Source organism: Symsagittifera roscoffensis, chromosome 4 (genome assembly GCF_963678635.1).
Source record: "Symsagittifera roscoffensis chromosome 4, txSymRosc1.1, whole genome shotgun sequence".
NCBI lineage: Eukaryota > Metazoa > Xenacoelomorpha > Acoela > Convolutidae > Symsagittifera > Symsagittifera roscoffensis.
In genome coordinates, this window is record NC_087065.1 from 42,732,798 (window position 1) to 42,756,906 (window position 24,109).

At 34.9% G+C, this 24,109-nt stretch overlaps 1 protein-coding gene across 1 annotated transcript; it reads left to right on the forward strand.

Moving 5' to 3' along the window:
* The first annotated feature begins 2,319 nt into the window (after positions 1-2,319).
* LOC134844890 (alpha-1,4-N-acetylglucosaminyltransferase-like) lies at positions 2,320-23,205 on the forward strand. The gene is made up of 6 exons (XM_063861717.1): positions 2,320-2,332; positions 4,666-4,740; positions 15,987-16,476; positions 16,986-17,096; positions 21,670-21,926; positions 22,943-23,205. Exons 2-6 carry the CDS (start codon positions 4,713-4,715, stop codon positions 23,203-23,205), a joined length of 1,149 nt encoding a protein of 382 aa, XP_063717787.1. The 5' UTR covers positions 2,320-2,332; positions 4,666-4,712.
* Positions 23,206-24,109: the final 904 nt, after the last annotated feature.

Here is a 24,109-nt window from a genome sequence, read left to right on the forward strand (position 1 = left end):
TTGTAGTTCGTAGTTCAGACTCTTACATAGGTTGCGATGATTGTTTTTGTTCAGTAAGGTCTTTAAAAATTTTTCAGGCTGAAATTTAGTTTTTCGCTTTTTGAGTTTTGATATCTTTTTAAGATCAATTAATTTCCTCTGTTAAAAAGAAGGCAAAGATCACTATTGAACAGTGAAACTGTCAAGGCACGAAAAACGAGGTTGGCTACTAATTTTTAAATTGGAATTTAATTTTCAGATATTCCAGCGAAATAAAAATTTTACTTATTGATTTATTTTTCTGAAATTGGGTTAAGTTCTGTTAAAAAAAGAGTCAATCAAAACTTTAAAGGCATCTATGTTCTTTGAAATTCGAAAAAACCAGTTTGATGACAACAGTATTATGAAAATGTATGGGATCGATTTTTTTATGTTTCTATAGTTTTACTTTTGTTTTGAGACGCTTTCGAAAAATTCTTAATTCTTTTTTCAAAAATTTAGTTTTTGTTTTTTTTCAAAAATTTAGTTTTCCTCAAAAACTACCTATGGACCGATCTTCAAAAAAGTGAGAAGTCCGCCCACTCCCTTGTGTGTCTGCATACTCCCCTAATTTTTTTACGGTACTGCATTTTCTACAGCCTTCGAAAAAGTGACCCATATTTTTGGATTTATACAATTTGTCGATAACTACACGACTAAAACTGAGGTTTTGGTTTCGATGGATAAAACAGGTTGGTTGTGGGAAGCTCCGCTGTTTTGTGCGGCTAAGAGAGAAGTTATGACACTCAAAAAAATCGTATTTGTGACTTTTTGACAGTTTTTTGAATTTTTTTTTAAGTTTTAAGAAACAACATCTTATACACTGAGGCTTCCCACAACCTGTTTCCTCGATTAAACCCTTGATATCAGATAGTTGTTTTCGAGAATAGTCAAAAAATATTTAAACAAAGAAAAAGAAATCAAAACCAATTTAAGGCCCTAACCAATTATTTATTAGAAAATTTGAACCTGAGCGCAGGGGAAGTTCACTCAACCCTTTATTTTGTTTGAAAGCAAAATTTCAGATTTAGGATGGTGGGATGGTAGTTTTGGAGACAAATCAAAAAGTTTACAAAAAACTGTCAAAAAATCAAAAGTTTGACATTTTGAGGGCCGTATTTTTGTGTATATAGCCTTGCGCGTATCCGTTCATGCAAAAGAGCTTACCCCAACTTGTTCTACCTATGAAAACCAAAACTTCAGATGTGGGAGTGTAGTTTTCGAGAAAAGTCGAATTGTCTGAAAAAATGGTCAAAAGTCACAAATACAAGTTTTCCGAGGGTGGTCAAAATTTTTGTCGTTATGAAATTTGGGCTTAGCCGCTGAAACAGGGAAGCTTCCCACAAACCATTTTTTTAATGAAACGAAAACCTCAGATTTGGGAGAGTCGTTTCTGAGAAAATCAAAAAGTTTCAAAAAACGTACAAAAAATCGAAAAGTTGACTTTTCTGAAGGCCATAATTTTTTGTGTAAGAAATTTTCGGCCTTGTCGCTGATTTCAATCAAAAACTGGTCTAATTGGCAATATCTAAACCCTCAATATTACACAAAAAATGATCACAGGTGAGATATTATATTACTATGAGCTCAGGATAACAATACCTTTCAAATGATATTACAAAAGTCTGTCAAAACTTGCTATGTTTGAATAGTTAATAATTTTCTATAGAATAAAAACCACCCCGAGCACAAACTATCCGTGATTTTCTTCGACAATAGTGGGAACAAAAATTCAAGTTTGTTGAATTGCAGAAATAGAGGGAGTAGAAAATCAGTTTTGAAGGCGAAATTGCGAATATTTCGATTACACAATTTTACCGCTCTTGAAGAGTTCTTACGTCATCTTTAAAAATATCTAATGCTTGTAGGTGCTTTCAACTTCAGTTATTGAAAAAATTGAGTAGACCAAACAGTTATTCGTCGGTTTTATCCTTCTTTTGTGCTGCTTCTATCCTGTTCATAACGTAAATGTATATATTTTTTCGATTGCTCTGACTTTTTGATGTCATCTGCGCCTATTTGTTTATGATATGGATAGATATGGATATATTTAATTTAGCTAGAGATGGCTTTTGTTTCAATCTTTTTCAATTGCAAATTTGGTTTTTGAATCCAGCTGCATGAAGATTACTTGTCGCCCAGCTTCAAAAAGTGGATAAATTTCCTTACAAATTTACCAACAGCATTGCGTAAAAACTCAAAGCACCGCAACTGCTCTCTGCTGGTTCCTTTCTAGCACACTATTATTACTTTTCTGAACTAGTTATTGGCCTTATTTTTTAAAACTTTGACTCAGGTCTTCATCAATTTTTTGGTTTGAAAAAAGTTTTCCATATTTTTTTTTCGATATTTTTAGAGATTATATCTTTCTTAATTGTGCCAGTAATTTATCCGGTTCTTTTAGAGTGATTTCTGATAGGCTAAAAGAAGCCAAAAATGACGAGCTATAATATTTGAGCTGGAACCTTGAGTTCGATTTTTGGCGCCAAAACTAAATCAGTAAAACTCTAAGAAGTTTTTGTTTTATTGTTCCGACTTTCTTTACGAAAGTAACGGAATATTTGTGCTCGGGGTAGTTTTTTAAAAAAAAAAACTTGACAGAAATTTTTATTTCATTCAAAAGGTGTTGTTTTTCTCAGCTTAAAATTGAAAACATATTTCACCTGTGATAGTGTTGTAAAATTATGGAAGTATAAAGATTGCCATTTTGGCCAATTAGGGACAATAAACGCGCGGTTTAATTCGCGCTATTAACGCGTGAGCGGAGATTTAATCTGTCTTAGAAATCGTTTCGAAATGGTTGAAAGAAAATTATTTGCATAATTGATTAGTACTAGGTGCAAAATCTATCACTTTGTACTTTATATGGCGTGTGAGAGGATGATTTTCACAAAAAAAAATCATTTGAAAAACTTGCCTGTATTTTCTATTATTTGTTTTTTTTCATGTTATTACTGCTCCATAGACCTGTAATGGCAGTCTTAGAAATTGCTCCAAATTGGTTGAAGGAAGCTTATTTGCCATAATCGATTTGTTACTAGAAGCGAAATTTATTACTTTGAATGTTATATGGCCTGTGAGTAGATGATTTTCACAAAAAAAAATTTAAAAAAAAATTTAATTTTTTTCATTACAAATTTTTTTAAATGTTATTATTGCTCCATAGACCTTAAAAAGCAGTCGGAGCATTCAACGTTTCGCCCTGATACGAGCAGTCTTGTTTACTTTTGCTACACTATTAACGCAAAACGGGAGAACCGCGTTTCATTTTCCAGCTATGACGGGATGATTTACATCAGCGCTGATTCACCTACTACGTAAACTTGCTTGTCGTGGAAGACTTCTCGAAGCAAAATTGATTGATGCATTTTCGTTTTTCGAAGGAAGTGACGGAATATTGTGCTCCATTGAAAAATTTTTCGGGCAAAGTTAAACTTCTTGGCTAGCAGTTTTTTGCAAATTTAGTCTGCGGAATAAATTGATGCTCTGAGCTTAACTTTAAAAGGATTTTCCACGTGCTATCGCTTTGTCTAAAGTTATAGGGTTTGAAAAACTGATATGAGGCTATCTTTTGGTAATTTCGCTACAGTACTAAATGCCAAACATTTTCTGTGGTGTTCATGGTGTATGCCAGAAAAAAAAACCTTGATTTTTTCCCTTTTTTTGAAAGCTTATTCAATTTTTTTTTAAATCAAGACTTTTTATAGACGTTTAAGTGCAGTATTAACATGCAAGGTTTTGACATAAGACGAGCAGTTTGTTTTTTTTTCATGACTTTTCGACCCGGGTCGAGATCCCGCTCAAAAACCGCTCAAGATATGAGTGGTTTGAGCTCTTTTTCAGCAAGATTTGAGCGGTTTGGGCGGTTTGAGCGGTTTTTTTAGATAAACCGTTCAAAAACCGCTAAAACCGCTCATTTTGAAACAAGATTTTGAGTGTAATTGTCTAAAAAAACCGCTCAAACCGCTCAAATCTTGCTTCAAATTAGGTGAAAAATCTCGACTCGGGGAGGTTTATGAGGCAATAATGTCTTAGGCGAGAAGCCAAAATGACTAGGATAAAAAACGGCGGTTCTGACTAACAGACGAGCTTCGCTGTGTCTTTTTCAAAGTGCCAGTGCTTGGGACCCTTCTGAGCTGGGAGGAGTCAAATAGCATGATTAAAGTTAGTTTTTTTTGTGGTTGTGATCATCGATATAATGAGCGTCTTGGTAGCTATTAGCTTAGGGTTGGGTGGTCAAGTGGCTTTTGGCTCAGTCTAGTCATTAATTCAGTTGCTCGAAACCCAACATGATCACTTTTTTATGCTTGAGATTGATTTCAACTCTACCATTCTAGACAAAAACAACGAAGACTACTTAGAGGGCAATCTTCGGCTTACAATCTAAAATTGAAAGTAGTGAAAAAACGGTGCTTCTACAAGGCTGACGAGTACTGCTGAATTTTTTCCAAGTTGTTTTCATTGCAAACCTTTTTTTGTTAATTATGGTAAATTCTAGTTTATAATTGATCAAAAGTTAGATTCATTATTGCTTTTAACTTGCCGATCTACTTTCAATGAAAAGATTTAGGTTTTCGACGAAATATAGTTTCTGATCTACCAATTATTCTTCAAGCAGTAGATGCCGAATAATGTTACATTTCAAAGGTATTCAAAGTCGATGTCGATTACTGGTAAGAGCCCCTTGTTACCGGATGCAAATGAAAATCATTTCAGTCAACCGTGAGTTTAGATTAACTTTTGTTTCTAAAAGATTTTTTCTCTATTTAGTTTCATGTATTTAATCTACGAGCATTCAATTTTCGCTATAGTTTTAACAATTTAGTAAAAGATTTGGAGGCTAAGAAATAGAATTAAATACAATCCTCATCTTTTTCGTGGCCAGGGGGGGTCATTAAGTTGTAATCCCATTTGTTCGACCAAAAAACGGCTACAAGACCCATAAAACTGCAGAAATAACATCAAAAAGATTTAACAAAAGATTCTACGTTATTTTCTAATTTCAATTCCGCGTGAAGACCTTTTAATTCCGGAGTCAAGGATTGAATTTGAATTTATATTAATCATTGGTTTAATGTTACAAATTTTTCTGCAAGCCACTCGGGGACAAATTTTCCATTTTTTACATGCAAAATGCTGAGTGAACAATTTTGAACAGCTTTTTTTTCGTAAATTTAATTGGGGGTGGGAAACTGGAAACGCGCTAGTTTATTTTCATGGAAAATAATGGCTAGTTTTTTTGAGAAAAAATTGCAAAAAGAGTCAAATTCATCAGTAGGAAAAACAAAAGTGCAATAAAGCGTTAACGGATTTGCAAACCGAATGATAACTATAAAAAAATTCAAAATCTCTCAATTTAAAAGTTACCCGAAAACTATTTATATTCTTCTTCAGAAGAGCAAATAAAGTTTGTATTAAAACATACAAGTTCTCAGCTTTTATTTGCTTTTATAACATTGTGGTACGATAGAGCGTACCGTGTTTAGACTTAGCTGTAATTAGTTAGACCTGAATGTGTCATGTGCCGAACTGATATCTTGATGGTATCTTGTCGAGGTCGCGATTAGAGCTTGACGTTCGAATGTGTGAATTGCTACCACTCTCTTTTGTACCTTGAAACTTACGAGCATTGTTGTTGAGTCTTAATTTTACTTATCGGAAGATAATTCAATTCTTTCAACAACTTCTCGGCGAGAAGTCAGACCTACTGAGAGTTTTTGTATATTGACCAAAACCGACGCCTGACCCACCACTATTTTGGAAAACCTGGATTTCAGTATTTTCTAGCAATCTTCTTGAGGGAACATTGCGACCTCAACGACCTTCTGAAACCTCCAACTGAAATGTTCAATGGCCCTCCCTCTAAGCCAGAAAGACCGAGCAATTTTGAATCGGCCACAGATACCTGAAAAAAAATTGAAAATTGAAAAAAAAAATCAAGCCGAAACAGTGCGCTGAGAGACACAAGAAAAGGCCCGAAATTGATCCCAACGTGTTATTTATTGAAGCTGACCAAAGAATCCAATCTTGCCTATTCTTTGTGTTAGAGTATGAAGGAAAAAAAGTCATTTTTCAGTGGGTATGTTCATGTGGAACAGGCTATTATTGAATTCCATACCTTTTATGAGCACTGTGAAAGAAAAACTTTTTAAGGGGAAAAGAACCATATAATCAAACAAATGCAGCTGTACAATGCCGCTCAATCCGAAAAAGACAGTTCGAAAGGTCGTTCATACGCTTATGGGGCCAAGCAACCCTGTGTGGATGGGCAGTCGCGATTGAGAAAGTATTCATCATAGACCTTTGACAGATGCTATCTTACTTAAAAGAACAAAGTCCCAAACTGATGTTGGCAGTAAAAGTGCTAACCTGTTCTTCTCCATGGAACGCTCAAATTTGTTTTTTCGCTAGGTTGGTCAGTAAAAAAGAAAAATTCCTGGTCCCAGAAAACCGAACTAGGTGCCTTCTCAGATTGGACCTTCAACCTTTATTTAGAGTCTAAACAATTTAAACACGACCACAACCAATATCGAAAACCTCAAACGACTCGGAACCCAACGATTATAAATTCTGGAGAGATGCCGTCACTCATAATTGCAGCCAACTATTTTCCCGTCTAAGCAGATCTGAAAACCATAGAGTTCATTCGGTTTTCAAGAACCCTCTCATCCCAATTTAAAAAAAAATCGACGTGTAGCTACTCATTTCCAGCTTGAGGTGAGAAAAAATCCCAAAACTGATTAAGACCCCATTTTCAAAGTAAAATTATGAGAAAGCGATCTTTTTCTAGCTCCGGTCTTAATCACAGCAAAGAAACCTGCGCTGTGAGACTAGCTTGAAACGCCAAACCAAGAAAATTTTACCAATAACTATCAAATGACCAACGTTTTAGAAATATCGAATATGGCAGTCAAACTATCAATTCAGAGAAACCAAAAGTTTTGATTCATATCTTCAGATCATAAAAATGTTTTGGTCAATTTCATTGTTTTCACTCAAGATCTTGTGAGCATTTACTGCAATTTTAACATAGTATTAGGTGAATTCAATGTAAGTTATCGTTCTTAATCTGATCAAATTGCATCACTGATATGCCTGAAAGTTTTCAAAAAAGCAAATGGGGAATAGAATTTAGAACTTTCGAGTCGTATTATGTTTTCTAGACGTCATGCTTGTCTTATCAAAAAGATCTTTATCAGATTGCAACTCGACGGTAGATTTCATTTTTGTCAACCGCGATTAGAAGTGCGTTGCTCTTCCTTTATAGGAAAATGAGTCTTAAGTGAAAAAATACCTTTCCTAGGCTTCGATATTACCAAATTTGACATGAAATTCGAAGTTTCTAAAGTCCATGCCAATTTTGACCTAAATTACCCAGAACACCAAAAGATTTCAAGCCCTTCGAGATGGGAGCATTAAAAAGTACGCAGAAACCTCCCAAAGCTTCAGAGATATATTGAGCAACTTTGCCAATCAGAAATAAACTGACCAAAGCCACCAGGAAATCAAAACAAATTAGGAATTTCATTGGATTATTAAACCAAATTCAGAAAGCAAACGTCAGAGATAGACTGACAAGTTTGGCCCATCCCTGAAGTCTGAAAACAAATTTAAAAATCATACTGGGTCCCGAAAAACAGTCAACAATTGAGGATACAATGAAATTAACATCCGGTTTTACCAAAATGAAACACTACGACCCTTAAAGAAAATCAAGAAACTTATAAAGAATAAATAACTGGCCATAAGAACTCAGAGACAAATCTTGGGCACCAATGTTTTTTTTTGCTTCGAAATTTTTAAGTGCGCAAGAAATCAAAAAAGTACAAATGAACTGGAAAAAAACCACTTGCAGAAACGACCATTATGGCCACTCCTTAAAATATGAAAAAAAAGTAAAGTTCATCTTGGGTTTCGAACAACATTGAGAGACTCCGGAAACAATGAAATTACAATCGGTATATCGTATGACGGTAAAAAAAATGTAACAATATCACACTTAAAAATCAAGAGTTTTTTGTAAATCAAAAGCTAGCCACATTAGTTTCGAGGCCGCTCTTGTGAAATAAATAAAATACAGATCTTCATGGTTTCAATATATTTCGCTTTAAGGTTTTTAAATAAACAGAAAATCAAAAAGAGCTCTATCGGAATCAAATTTTTAGCAATAGTGGTATGGTCTGCGGAAGTTTCAGATATATTCTAACGGTAAATTATTTCGAGTTTCTATTCAAACAAAAAGCCATCTTATTGACTCAAAACCAATCGTACAAACAAAACTTACCAATTTCTCTGTTAGATGCGACGACTTTTATCTTTTGGCTCTTTTATTTAAATCATATCGCGGGTTCCAAACGGAGTAATGCTGACTTCTTACTGCAAAACCCTTCAAGTGAGACAGTCTAGTTGTCCATTTATGACGAATAATTTTCAGTGTCAACAATCGAAAAATTCCTCAAAGCTGCGACACAAAAAACATTTAGCCAAATTTAAAAATTCTGTCTAAACGAAAAGAAAAAAGAAATCCCTAATCCTCCTTAACAATTTTGTTCCAATCCTACACAGTTCTCAAGAGATTTCACGCGGCATATACCATGCACAACTTCATGCGAAACGCTGATCAGTGCTGAAAATCTCAAGGAGACAAAAATCTGTCATTTTAGATGACAGAAACTTCTGCACCGATTGGCGGGAATTGTAGACGCAGAACTGACCTCGAAAGATCCAATTTTGAAGCTTATGCAACAAGCAGTAGACAGAGAAGATTACCAAAAATTTTGCCGAGACGATTCAAAGACCAATATTTTTTTGATTTCTTTTACAGTAATTTTTGGATGTTTTGTAATTGACAAAGCTATAGCAATCACTGAAAGATTTCAACGAGCAATGCATTTTACCTAAAGTAGCTCTCATCTCGGTCAAGAAGCCAATTTAGTCGCCGCGCATTATATCTGTTGCCCAGGAATCCACAGGGACATAGTATCTAAAGCAGTCTGTATCCAATGTACAAGTTATAGCAAGAATCTAAAACAATTTTTATTTTTTGATTCCTCAAAATTTTTACCTGATTTAAAATCAGCAAACTAAAACCAACAGCAAAATAACAGTGGCTCAATATCAGATGAAAAAAAATCTGTGTTCATACTGGTGGCTAGAGTAAGTTTTTCAAAATATCCGTCGTAATGTTAACATGAACTACAGATGCGCAGAAACTTCAATTTTTGCTCTAGTTTCTTTGCAACCCACCACATCCGTAAAATTTTCAGATCTGACCTATATTCAGGCTTTAAGATTCATTTAAAATCTAACTTCTTCATAGAAAAGGGCATAAAACACATTTTCTTAAAGTCTATCCAGAACCTGAAGCGTAAATGGGGCGCTCTGCATTTAGAATAAAAACCACCAGATATTCAGGGTACTCTCAAAATAATCATTCACAAAATCAGATTGAGTTAGCTATAGATGATCAGCACATTCACTTTTGAACTTTTAAAAGAAAACCAACGAAGCATTGGCGTTTAACTATAGAAAAATTTAATGCAAAAGCTAATTTAGATAGAAAAACTCGACATAGACGCGTTAACTACCGAAAAAAGCCGTGAACTTTAGATAGTCGACCAAATTTGTACACAAGGGATAAAATGAAGGGAGTAAAGTTGTGAGCCGTCGGTTTAGAATCAAACCCTCTTCAGTGACAGATAAAGCATTAGACTCACTCGTTCAATCTAATAATAAGTGGATGGTTCAGAAAAGGTTTTTCCAAAGACGAAGAAGCAAGCAAGACAGTTTCCAATAAAAGCATGTTACCCTCCGCTCTACTAAGGGACACTTCGGGGACTTTCAGTTTCCAGTTGCTTCCAACCATCAATCCTAACGCGAAAACATCAAATTTATTGGAAGAAACTTTTTTATCGGAGCCAAATTGGTCGGAAAATATCAGTGGGGTCCTAAGCGGCAAGTAGGGAAAGCCTCAGCTTAAAAGAATTTCAGGCAACATATCCTTTTTTACTAACAAAACATTTATTTTCTCGGAAGCGAAAGTTATAACAAGTACTAAGGAACAGCCATTTGTCTATCAGATTAAAGTCATTTAAAAGCTGTAAATTTATTGGCAAACAGTCCAAACTAAAAGAAGTCAGTGGTCAAAAGGCTTCTACCAAACAGGCTTCCTCAGACGACGACCTTTTGTTGCCGCCAAAATCGATATCCAGACGAATTCTGACAGCGAGCTCCAAGTCTTCATTTCTCAAGCTCCCACTCCTCAATTGGTCAGCTCAAAACTCAGCACGATTGTTTTCAAACCAGTGCCTCAAGTTACTGATGCTCTAGGTAAACCGTTAAACAGATCAGCCCCACTGGTCGACTTGACAGCTTCCTCATCTAGATTGGGAAAGTTGATCCGGGATGCATGATCCCTAACCACTGTTGAAACGTCCTCGCCAGTCCACAAGAGCTCAGTGGCGTCTCTTCTGCAATCTTGAAGAGACATTAAATTCTTCAGAGTCACAAACGAAGTAACTAAAATTTATTCCAATTTCATCTGAAGAAAAGAAACCATCACAATCAAAAGCATCTGTTTGCCCCATCCCAAAGTCAAAAATTTCAGATTGCAAAATCTCAGCGTCAAAAGCTCCCGCCCACCAAAAACTCCTGCCAACCAAATCGTCAGATCAAGACAAAGATCAAGACAATTTTTTTGTATTCCGGTTAGGCACACAATCAGAGCGGTAGAGGAAACTCCACCCAAATAATCGTCACTAGAAACTGAAATCTCCGCAACCTCATTTCGCAAACTTCCCGGCAAGAGAAGAGATGGCGCAATCAGAAATTGGTTTCTCTAGATTTCTGGCTTTTTTGGCTCTCTAGAAAATTGGCTTTTTTAGTAATTTAAAAGTTATGTCAACACTTTTGGTTCAACTGTATAAGTAAAACAAATTGAGATTCTTATGTAGCCCAAAAATAGATGCAAAGGTTATAACCGTCTCAAAATTGTACAACTAAATTTATTTTGTTTTGATAGCCAAAAAATGACAAATCTGCTATAAAGTGTCAATTTTGAATAAAAAAACAAATATAGACGTTTTGATGAGCCAAATTTTGAATTTTATGCTTTTCTTAGTTTATTTTGGCATTTTGAGAGTTTCCATTTTACGTAATTTGGCGTAACTTTTGATTGAATAACAATGCCGAAAATTTCAGCTTCGAGTTTTTCAAAACAAATTGCATCAAAATAATTCTGCTGAAAATCTGCCGCGGTGCTAGCTTGTAGCGGGCTGATCTTTTAGCACACTCAAATCATTTGAAAAATCAGTTGGCAAAGTGAAACGCGGCTGCTTGCTGCGCTTCGCTTACATCCTCTACGAGTGTTATTTTGCGCGTGCATCAGTGATTGCGGCTTTCTTTATTCGGTCTATTGTAGAAAACAAAAGAATGTTGGTACTAAACTGTTAGCTTATTGATGTGGGTCTTATGCACATTATTGACCAGCATACTTTGAATAGTCTAAAATATTCAACAGATTTCATTTTGAACAAAAAACTTATTTTTGGACTGGTTAACTTTGAAACTAATTTAAATACGAAATGCTATACTTATGAAAATGAATGATTGTATAAATGCTCAAAATATTTATGGAAAGTTTGACCGTACTTGAATTAGATTGGTTAATATCTACAAATCAGATTGAATCATATTAGCTTCAATTGAAGAAGTAGAATTTTTGGTTTTGGGCCGTTTACTGGATGAGACTCACAGTATTAATTAGGGAAGCTCAAACCCAGACTAAGAGTCGTTTTACCTATATCAACTAATTATGAATCAGTTGGGTTACTTAGGTCTGTAAATTGACCCATTTATCAAATTTGTCGCTAAATCCTAGGTCTGCTCGAAACAATCAGTCCCCCTGTGCCACCACTAGCTTCCTTCCTTTGCATCAAGGTTAGCTCTTTTTAGTTTAATTATATCAGACCATCGTTTACTAGACCGTGAAAAAATCAATTTGAATGAAAAATTCGAGATTCGAAAAGCAAGTGGGAAAAAAAAGAAAAAAAAATTGCTGGGAAACTCTGCAATAATAATTGTCTTTAATCAGAATGAAGAGCGTTAATACATATCAAATTTATTTATCAAATCTGGTAAAAGAATCTCATGTTTTTTTTTTCTGTGAAAGGTTTGTTTGATAAATGATTGTCTCCCAGTTGCAACTGAAACAATTTTTCGGCAGACAAATTTTTCAACAGACTAACTTCATGCTACATATGCATAATTGATTGCCAGCCGTAAAACAGAGCTTCCCTAACTAAGACAATTTCCTCGTCATTTGTCAACCTAAATCTAAGCAAAGAAAATTAGCTCAGCGTCAAACACTGATCGGAATGGGGGTGAAGCGACTTGCATACGTGCAGCCTATGATGTGCAATTAAAACAAAGCTCTGAATTATCCGACTGCCTTTCAGTTAGTATCGAATAGTTTTTTGTTTATAAAAAGTTATTAAAATCTTGGACAAAATCAGCATTAATTATGAAAAAACCCCGGGTTGAAGTCCCTATGGAAGGATTGATGCTGCTGAGTTCGCATACATGGCTAATAAGCTGAAGGTTGCTGGATCGAACCCCGGCAGTTCAATATTTTTGCTCATTTTTATAGGTTTTTATCGCTGTTTCAATGCTAAAAATTGGCCAGATTAGCGGTAAAAGTGAGATAGTTGGGTCCCAAGAAAAAAACAAATATGAACGATGGGTCCCGCATCTTTTGTGAAAACTTCAAAAACACATTTTAACAAATTAATCCACGTTTTCGATGATTTTAAAGCCTAAAATTTTTCTTCAGGGACCCATCTTAATTTTTGGGACCCAACTATCATACTACTACCAAATTAGCGATAATCCATCGATAAAACCTGATATTGTGGCAAAGAAAGTCGATAATTCATCGATGGCGATCTTATTTTTTCACTTTTTTATCGCTAATTTTCAATTTGAGCTCAACCAGGGACGAATGTTTTTCAACAAAATAGCTCGAGTCAATTCAAATTTGAACAATTTTTTTTCGGTGGATAACTTGCCATGTAAAAAAAATTGTGTTACGATTTTTTTGCTGATTACACAAGCCCCCAGAACTTCTACAAGAAAGTGGAAGGTAACAAACTTTTCTTCATTCGAATTCAGGGAATCGATATCTTCAATGGGGAATAATTTTGTGGGGTATAAAAAAAAACTATTTTTCCAACCTAATTCTAAGCAAATCAAAATAGCGGCTCTTTTTCCTTTCCCCCCACCTCACTGAAACATGAAGTTTATGGTCTAATGAGTGGTTTTACAAAGTTATTTATGAAGATCAAATATGTTTTTCATGGCCTAATTAGTCTGCATGTCAATTGTCATGACAATCGGACAAAATGAACAGTAACTTCAAAAATAAAATTTGCTGGTGAGGAAAAGAAAAAGAGCCAAAATAGCTTAGCAGCAAACGTTGATTGTTGATCGGAATGCGGCTTGCACGCATGCCACCTAAAATATGCGATTAAGCCAAGATTTCTCGTATATCAAGACAAACTCCGAATGTTCCAATTTCACCCCAATTGTTATCGAATAGCTATTTGAAGAAACAAAATTAAAAAAAAACATTAAAACCTTCAAAGGGTGCATAAATAAGTTAAAAGCATGGCCAAATTGGCAATTTTCAAACCCCAGAATTTTGTATAAAAAAGTTATGGGCTAAGTCTCTCTGATGTTTGACTTTAAAAAGTTGCTATTTTCGATAGGGTATACAAAATGTTTCTTTAAAAGTGTTATTTCGATCGCTGAAGTTTGTTTGAATAACAAAACCAACTCGAGCTTAGGTACTTTGAATTCTTTTTCAAAAGTCAAAACAATATCTACTCAGATTTATGCGGAAGCATAATTGTAATTTTAAGAAGTATTTGCCAAAGCGCTACTACATAATTTCTGATTGTACGGACTCCTGGTGAGCAATTAACACTCTACAAGCAGGAGCCGCTCGAAAACAATTTTATCCACCAAAATAGTATTATTCTTAAATAATTCGGAAAACTTAAGCTTGTGGTTAGTTTTGTTCAGTCAATTTTGGTAATTCAAATATTTTTTTATGAAACAATTTTGTAGTAGATAAGCAACAATTATACAATGCATTGAGAAGTTCTATGAATAATTCGGGACTCGCAGTGTCAAGATGTGAACCAATTTCGAAGTGTAATGTAAGCTATTGCTTATCTGGTATAAGTCACATGTGAACAAATTGAACAAATTACACCAACGTTTGAGGAACAGCTGACGGTAAAACGCAACGCACACTTCAAATCAAATATAAGAAAACATTTTGCATTGACACTAGAGGACAAAAGTAAGACTAGCTTCAAAATTTTACTCTTTAAAATAACTATTTTCAAAGTCCACTTTAAACACACTTCAAATTCCAGTGAATGTTTTACAAAGACCAAGTGCAATTGATCAGTGCTACTCTCTATGAAACTATCAAAGTTTAGTTTGAAAGACTTGGCATTACAAATTGGTTCTGAAATTTTCAGATTTTCTCATCTACAATAAGTTTTTTTTTCGCGTGAAAAAAAACTGTATAACATTTTACACTAATTGCTTCGAATTTCTCGCAAACTTTTGAAATATATATCTTTCTATTGTAAGTAAGGTAAACGTAAGTAAGTAAGTAAGTAAGTAAGTAAGTAAGTAAGTAAGTAAGTAAGTAAGTAAGTAAGAAAGTAAGTAAGTAAGTAAGTAAGTAAGTAAGTAAGTAAGTATGCTGTGTAAAGGGCTTTTTTATATACTTTTTCATTAATTTATTTGGTAGTTTTAGCGTGGATCTTGATTAATTAGAAACCAAGCCAAAATGACCAATTTTTGAAGTAACGAATTTCAATTTTGGTTTGCACAATATTAATATTGATGAAACTCTAAGCAATTTTTCTTCTTTTCAGTTTTTGTTTAAACCTAATCCAATTTGAGAAAAACGCAGTTTTTCCTAACAAGTTTGCTTTCTGTTCTCGATTCTGATTGGTTAGTATAGTATTTCCCTCTTTATGACGCATCTTTTTTTTCTAATTTGTCTACTTTTCGCTACGCAACCGATACAAATTAAGGGACATTAAGAACATTTAGGGCTTTTCCTTGGTACACGAGCAGTCTTGCCATGAGTTTTAGTTGCAAATGTCAGAAAATAAACTCAAGTCTAATTGCGCTTAAAGCCGCTAGGTAAACGTTTCTCATGCAAGTTGGCTGGTCCTCAATCGGGGGATTAACAGAGCATATTTGACGAAACATATGAATCAGAATGGACTTGTGCTTCTCAAACCTTGTTGTTATATTCATCGAAATTGATTTTATATTTGACTAGGTATTTTGCAATTGAAATGTATTCCAAAAAATGTGTATTGCACAGTATTAGATAAATTAGACGAAACATTGTAGCGACGAATTTTTTTGCACTAAACTTAAAACACGGGTAAAGGCTGTATACATATCAAAAGTTTTAAGCCAAATCTTAGAAGTCATGTCAATCTAGATGCTCACAACTTCTTTTGTTTTTTTTTTGAACAACTTTATTAGTTTCTATCATTGTTGAAAAAATTTAATCATTTTTAAAGCATTTTCCCTTAATGCAAAAGAAAAACTCTATACTCTTACATGCTTCGACGTTGCATTAGCTCATAATCGGCAAACAATGATTACAATGTTCCATTGCGGGAAAAATGTTTTTTTTCTAACTCGTAGGTCTCAGTAATCAATTTAGAATCGTCTGAGTTAACAGACATTTATTGGATTTAGTCTTAAATTTCTTTCTTTTGTTTATAAGAAAAATTGGTCTCAATGGTGCTTTCATTTCATTTGCAGGAGAACATTACTTTTCAATTTACCTGCGTTTTTTTTACCTAAGTTAACTGAACTAAATTTGATATTCTAAATTTGATTATTTAAGTTCTTTGTTTTTTCTTTAGCTATGACCTCATGTTATAAAATACTGGCCCACTTTATTCTATTTGCTGTAGCGGCGGCATTTCTCATTTTTCACATTCGTAGCGCAGTAAACCCTGAGCGGTATCCAACTCAAATTCATTCAAATCATGATGCCGAAGAAACCTGCTCGAAAATAGTCAAACTTAGAGATTTTGAAAGTTATGATTCGTCTGAACATCAAGCGTTTTTTCTCGAAACTTCTGGAAAACCATTTCTAGCAGGTCGACAAGCTTGCTCTGTGGAATCAGCCGCACTCAAGTCCAATCTAACGTTACACGTCATTTTCAAATCCGAAACTTTGGATCTTTCCAAGAGCAAAAGCTTCTGCGATATTTACTTCAAGTACAAAAATGTAAATTACTACAGTGCAGACTTTGAAAAAGTGTTTTCTGGGACTCCAGTGGAAGGAATTAAGAAGAGAATTGACAATGTGGTGGCCCATGGAGTCTGTCATTATAGCGATATTGCCAGGTACAGTTGTCGCCGAGGGGTCCGCATGTATTGTGAACTTTTTTCTAGCTTGGGAAATGATGCTCCACCCCGATCGCGAGGTACCTTGAAACTAGGGGTGGATTAAGGAGGGGGGACAGGGGGCGAATTAATTAAGGATACGACCCCCTTTCTCAGTTAAATATACGACCCCCTTTCTCAGTTAAATATACGACCCCCTCGACACAGACCTCCTCACCCCCCGCCACTTTAAAATCATTTATTATCCTAAGAAATCCATTTTTGACCGACGGACCCCAGAGTTTTTTTAAAAACACCTCCCAACAAGTGCCTAAAATTTTAGTTTTTGTCTGATTTTTAAAAATTTGTCTGCCGCGAAGAAATAGCTGGCAAGTTACAATTTTCTAATTGGCGTTTGATTAGTTTCAGCACGTAATAATCTTATTGAGTCTCAATTAACACAATACGGTTCCCATATATATGTATATGGTTTTGGGGGACCCCTCAATCACAACTGTATCTACGTCCAGACTGGCTCTGCTATACAAGTATGGAGGATTCTATCTGGATATGGACATCATAATTCTGAAGAGTTTGAGAGAAGTAAAGAATGCGTACTCTATAGAACATGCAAAACCCAGGTTTGTTTCATTGAGTATTTTTCGTTATGCTTCACAGAACTTAGTGGGTTGCCGAAAACAATTTCAATTATGCTACATCATGTTTTAGAAAAATTATTAGCCAATTAGTTCGCTAATTCGTCTTGAAAAACGAACTTTAAGGTAAATGGTAGATAAAAGAAAGAACCAATATTCTCAAAACATAAGTTCCCGGACAGTCAATCATCCGGAAAAATCGAGCAAGTTTCCAACTCGTCATTTAAGAATACGAAAGTTTAAAGCAAAGTGTTAATAAATTGTTTTTATTGACCAAAAAAAATTATCTGATAAAAAGGCCATTTGTAGCGATCAAACAAAATATACAAGTTAATAGAAAGTTCACGAGATTTGAAGTTTTTTTTTTAAATTTTCCGAATAAATCAAATGAGCACTGTAGAACTACTTGTTATTTTCTGTTGTTTCTACACGCCGGCCGGAGTATTCTGACCAAACGGCTCATTTCGAATAAAATTTTTAAAAGAAACGTAATTTTTAAATAAAATTGTTTGTTTTGAAACTTTTCTGCTGACATGACAGAGAAGCTAATTGCAAGGTGCTTTTAGATTAAATTGATCCCCATATAAAAAAAAAGAAAACTTGGAAAATAGAAGTTAAAAATCATTGCTGAAATTAAGAGCGAAGCCCGCTTTTTGTGAAAAAGTTAAAATATGCAGCCCGTACACAATTAAAACAAAAAAAACAGATACAACCAGGGTTAATAATATCTGTCCTGAACTGCAACATGCATTTTCAGACCTAAAAGATACAAAAAATGAATGTTACAGAAATAAAATACAAATAAAGATATGACCAGGGTTAGGTGTGAGGTGGCATATCTGTCCTGAACTGCAACGTACATGTTCAGACCTGGATGAATTTTTTTTTTGAAATTTTCGAATAGATTTTCAAATTTTGTTTCCTGTTTTTTTTTGTTTCGTTAAAAACAGCCATTTTAACAAATAGCTTAAAACTCGATAGAAATCACATCATTTTCCCCCGATTTTGAAAAACACGTGTAGAAATAAATTCAACAGACGTAGAACTATCGAATAATGTGATTGTATAAACTTTGCGACTAAAAGTTAGGCGGCTGAAAATGAAAACCTGCGAAACAAAAAACAATTATAACTTTTTTCTGATATTGCAAAAGATATTTCCCGCGGCCTGAGCAAATTTTAAAAAATGGTTTCTGAAAGTCTTCATTTTTCAGGAGGTATATGATTTGCGCCACCTGACTTTATATCCCATTGTTTTAAATTAATTTTTTTCTTTTTCAGATTGCTAGCAAAAATTGATTTAAGATGTATGTTTAGACCCTTGAATCGATCTGCTCAGAAATTTTTTTTTATTGGATTTAGATGAGATTCAGATGGATCCATCCAAAAGAACTTGGAACATCCATCCAAAAGAACTTGGAAGCCAGATCTGAGCATCTTAAATTTTTTTTTAAATTTCAGATGCTTATTTCAGATCTTGTCCAGAAGTGATGCATGTTTCGTTTGGACATGGTCAGTCTGAGTCAGATCTTTGAGATACTCAGATCTGGTTTCCAAGTTTTAGGTACGGGGGCCACTTCTTCTCAGCACCAAGAATGTTTTTAATAATTGATTTTTTCTAAATCAAATGATAAAATTGAACTAAAACAATGCTAAGATGAATCCGACTGTTTTCCAAAACATCAATTACTTGAAATTTTCCTTTTTGAAAAATATGTCAACTATTTGGAAAAAGTTACTTGTGAAACCTGAAGATGTATTCGGAAAACTCAGGGCCTCGCTATGATACAAGAGGTTTTGTCCTAATTCTGTGTAAAATATATCCTTCTCAGCTGAAAGCACTGGGTTGAAAACGTTTGCAAAACTAAATTGGGAAGTTTTCTAGAAAACGACGCAACCGTCAGATCTATTAGCTATTTCAAATCTCGGGTAACTGTTTTAGCTTTTTCAGAAGTTTCAGCCATTTTTAGAACAAAATTATCTTGGTCAAACAAGCTTGTATTTTCAGATAAAAACCAAATCAAAGAAATACGCACAAACGAGCGATAAGAGACTTAAATTTTATATTTAGAGCTTACTTTATAAATGCAAAAAAGACAATCTAAAACAATCTCATGATCTTCATGATCAGAAACAACAGAGTTACAATAAATGCCTACTTTATTGTGCTATTTTCAGCTTTTTCCTAAAAAGATTCAAAAGCTTTTCTGCACGTTTTAAATGCTTACTAGTCACATATTTTCCAATTTCTTCTTGCCTCTACTCGATAGAAATAACTTATTTAATGCAACAGCAGCAAAACTCATCTTAGCGCAAATAAACAAGACAGCTCATATCAAGCCTGAATATTCCGACTGCCCTACAAAATTTGGAAAATGAAAAAATAATTGAAAAAAGTTTTTTCTTTTTCCCCCGTCATGCTATGCAAAATGCAAAATGGAAAAATTGTAAACTGGTAAAGCAATGATAAGAACAAATTGTTTGCAGCATTTCAATTTGAAACGATTTACTTCGCATTCTACGCTTAAATAGCAAGAAATATAACGCGTGTTAACTATCCAAAAGAGGAGTACAGGAAAAATATCTTTTAGGTTTGACCTCATGACATCCGTGCCTTTTGGATGAATCAAACTGTTCTCTAATGACTAGTTGAAGAAGCTGTTCTTAGTCTGAAGAAAAATACCATAAGTACATGCTTTGCGTCTTATTTTTTTATCCAAAGTTTTCTGTTTTCGGCTAAATTGACCGCCTTTCTGTGTATAAATGTGCCTATAATGTTCTGGATCATGATGCATATGAAAAAAGAGAGATTTCTGTTCTGCTGTTTGAAAAAAGCATAAAACTTTATGCTCAGTGTGATTTTTTAGTTACTCAATTTCAAAAGACGTCTTTCTAGAGGTTTCAATCTATAGATCTTCGTGTACAAAAGAGGATCGTGCTCACTACAACACTATCATGACTTAACGGTCATTGTGAAACGAGTCCAACCAAAATGCTCGTTTTATACTTTGATACTGAAAGAAAAACTCGCATTATTTACACGTAGCGAAATATCTAGCTTCACAAATTTGTTCCAAATTGAATAGAGGCAAGCTATTTGGTCTTATTAAGTACCTTCACATGTCAAAATTTAATAATTGAATTTTAAAATTTTTATGATAATATTTTATTGACCCGTTCGAAACCCGTTAGTACAACTTTTTTGAACAAATCATAGACTTGAAAAAACTGTGCAAGAGATTCAAAACTGTAGGTAGGACTGCTCAAAAATTAACTTTTAAAAGCCATAGAGCTCGGAAAATTAATTGGTTGTTCTACAAAAAAGTTTTTGAAAAATCTCCTTCACTTCTTGAGAAAATCTTATATCCGACCCTGCCATAGACGATGTGGCTTGTCTGTCATACTCAGAAGCTTCATTTATCTAAAATTTTGGAAAGGATATCATACGCGCACAAAAAAGCGAGTATTGATAAAATCTTATCATGCTCAAAATGACGTCTTGTCTCACTCTACATAATGATGCCGGCAGATCTGATTTTTCAAACAAAATATGATATCTTTTTAAGAGCGCATCTAAGATTTCTTCAAGGGGGCGGGTTTTCAAAAAAAAGACCAATTTGGTCGACCTGAAAAAATGGTTGACAAAATGATTTTCCGATCACTCCTAGAGCAATATATAGACATTATTTTGACCAAAACTTCTGCGCCACATTGAAGAAACAGGCAAAGAATTTCAATTTTACGGCGTGCGCATCTCTTCAAAAATAGTATATATCGCGCCTTTAGAAAATTTTCAAGGTTGGTCGGCCGAAAAGAGATATCGTCGGCCGTAAATTAAGACACAATATAGTGGTTATATTGGGGACCCTTTGGTTGGTGAGTGGGTCGATTCCCTGAGGAGAGATGCGTCCACCCCTCCTCCCCCCTCCCCCCTCCCCCCTCCTCCTCCCTCCTCTCCAAGTACGCCCGTGATCTCTACAGTGTTTTGGGAATAGGAAAGTCGTTCACCTTGTTTCGACAAATATTGAAATTGTCAAAAACATTTTCGAGCCACACCTCGTCCCCCATCAAAATTTTAGATAAAGGAGCAGTTTAAGGGGGAGACCTCTTCGTCCCTCTTCAAAATTTTAGATAAAGGAGCAGTTTAAGGGGGAGACCTCTTTGTCTCAAAAATTTGACCCTTTGACCATTGAAAGGGTTCTCTCTTTGTACATTTTTACGGCAAACAATTTCCGCCGACCGAATGACCATAAAATTTGTCTTGAAGCGTCAAGCGTCTTGAGGTTTCTTTTAAAAACTCTTGCAGTTTCTATAGTGTATTTGAATAGCTAAATAAAAGTCGACGAAACTTTCGAAACACTTTTTGAAAGTCCGCTCTCCCCCTTCGAGTATGTCCTGGATCTGTTCTTTTTAAAAATTTCTTTTAAATTTAAAGAATTATGTATTTCATTTCGAATGGTCTTTTAAATTGAAACTTTCGACATTCTAAGCTACATTTTCTAATTATAAAATACTCTAAAAACGGGAATTTTCCAAAAATTGATATATCTGATTTTAAGAGTTCGAAGGTGGGCGGAAGTTGGCTTGTGTCTGAAGGATGACTCATCCACCCAGAGGTCACATCAAATTTTTAACGGAAACCTGCACTTGAGTGCCGGCCATGAGCTTCCCTGGCGCATACTAGAACACGTGAACAAAACATACAACTCCTCTCGCAGCGATAGACACATGATTGGGCCTGAAGTGAGCAGTGGGGTGATCAAAGCCATGTTCCACATAAAGACATTCTACAATGAATTCATGCCCAGCCCCACAAGTGAGTTGAGCATTAAGCCATGAAAACCCAATCTACTCAACCACCAACCCCCCCCCCCCCATCCTCAAATGTTATAGCAAAAAAAATTGTTACAAGAAATTGTAGCCTATTACTTTTTGCGTACGTCATAAACATGACCTTGAGTTATAAATGTTTCTATGGCTATATGGAATGGAAGAAAAATGGCAATGTACAGATCTGAATTACAGTGTTGCCACGCGGTATAATTTAACTGTCGCCCTGACAGCCCTGACCACTTCTCTGACAAATTTGAAGCTCACTGCCATGACATTTAGTCTCAAAATTGCAAAAAAAGCTGTCAAAGAAATTAAATTACCAGAAATAACATAAGTTAAAGTATTACCAAATTACATGGTTGTTTTCAGTTTTTCAAGTTTTTCCTTGGCACTCACAATTTCTGACTCCTTGCGTTTTGCAGAGTCCCGGAGATCATTCGACTCTATCATACTTTTTAAAGAATTCAATTCAGCTTCCTTTGCTTTCGTGTCCGCAACACTAATCAATTGTTTGACTTCGTCCGTAAGTCTCTTTATCTTTGCAGCCGCCACGTTTATATCTTCATCCAGTTTTGTTTTCTCTGCAGATTTACCATCTGACTGCTTGCTCTTCAGATCCCTTTCGTAACGTGTTCTAGTTCCTCTAACATCAGTTAATACGCTCTTAGATAGTAGAACCAAAAAACGGTCTTTATATTTGGGAGAGCTCATAGAATCATTTTGATCGACCTAATAAAATTGACAAAAATCCGTCTCTGGATGGGGATATAAATAGTTTTAAGAATATTTCATGTTTTATCAATATCTAATCTTTGTTTTCGTACTGTAAAACTCATGGTGTCGAATTTTTTGGTTAACGAACTAAAATACTTACTATCAGTAAATAGCTGAAATTATTTGATGGACGATGATTTGAAAAAGCAGCGCACTCAAATCTCATTCAGCAATCTTAGGTTCTTCAGATCCTGTTATATCGAGATCAAATTTGTCTCGTTTCAGAAAATTCCAAAAGTAGTCTATCCATTCTTCCGGGCCATGCATTCCTTCCAGCAGACTACGAAGACGTGGGACCCCTGCTATGGCCCTCCGAGCCCAAAACACCCCAACAATGGGACACTTTGTTCAATTGCAGCTACATGGTCCACTACTATTCCAACAAATGGGGCAAATTGAAGGCCTCTGGGAACCCCAAACGAGACTCTTACTCATATCTGGGACCAAATTTCTGTCCAAAAGCTTTTCAACATCTAGATGAATTCTAAAGAAAAACTTAAAAAGTTGTATATAAATAAAATATTCAGAAATAGCTTGTAATACATGTATATGCCTACAGATTGAACGTGAAATAATATAATCTTCGATTAATAGTCCGTATCTAATGTATTTTTTTTCTAGTTTGAAATTAGATTTTGGCTCGCAATATGGATAAGCTCCAGATCATAATAGTTTCGTCTTCTGCGATACGTAGAGGTTATATGAAAAGCGATCAGGCCTCTCTAAGCATAGTCCATAAACAGCTATCACGCCTCTCTAAGCATAGTCCGTTACTTTTACTTCCCCAAATTGCAGACTGAGCTACTTTGTTGAGCAAAGCCTTTTTTGCTACTCAAAACCTTTTTTTGTGCCTTCAATTTTTACGTGTTACCATTGCAGCTGAAATCTGTAATGGCTGTAAAACATTCAGCGGAAGGCCCAAGGTTTCTTCGAGGATGAAGGGGTTGATTTTTCAAATAAAATTTGCCTTGAAAAAGTGAAGTCTGCCGCGAAAAATGTTTGCAGCGAAGTCTTGAAAAAAGTGTCCCAAATCTCTGGTATTTTAGTGTCTTAAAAAATATTAGGGCTGTTCGGCCAAATATGGATGCCAGAAACAAAGCCGAGGTCAATTAAAATAGGAATGGGTCATTTTCCTCTCGGCGCGCTGCTATTAATGTTAATGATAATCCTAGGCTCTCAATTCAGAATAAGGCTCAGACTTTTGGGGGGCTAACTTTTAAACACTGACATCGAGCGCAATTTGAACTCTTGCAAATTGATTAGCTCTGAAAAAACAACTTAATAATTCAGAATTTTATCGCTTGAGTAGCTTGCATTAAAAAAACTCAACTTTTTACAAACCGATTTAGCTTTTTGAAATATAAAAAAAAACTTCAACGTTTCATCACTAGA

Excerpts from the sequence above, each read along its gene's own strand:
- LOC134844890 (XM_063861717.1), top strand. The coding sequence starts at position 4,713 with ATGCAAATGAAAATCATTTCAGTCAACC. Across the intron at positions 16,477-16,985 it reads CATTATAGCGATATTGCCAG|ACTGGCTCTGCTATACAAGT; the intron begins GTACAGTTGTCG and ends ATCTACGTCCAG. Across the intron at positions 21,927-22,942 it reads ATTCATGCCCAGCCCCACAA|AAAATTCCAAAAGTAGTCTA; the intron begins GTGAGTTGAGCA and ends GTCTCGTTTCAG.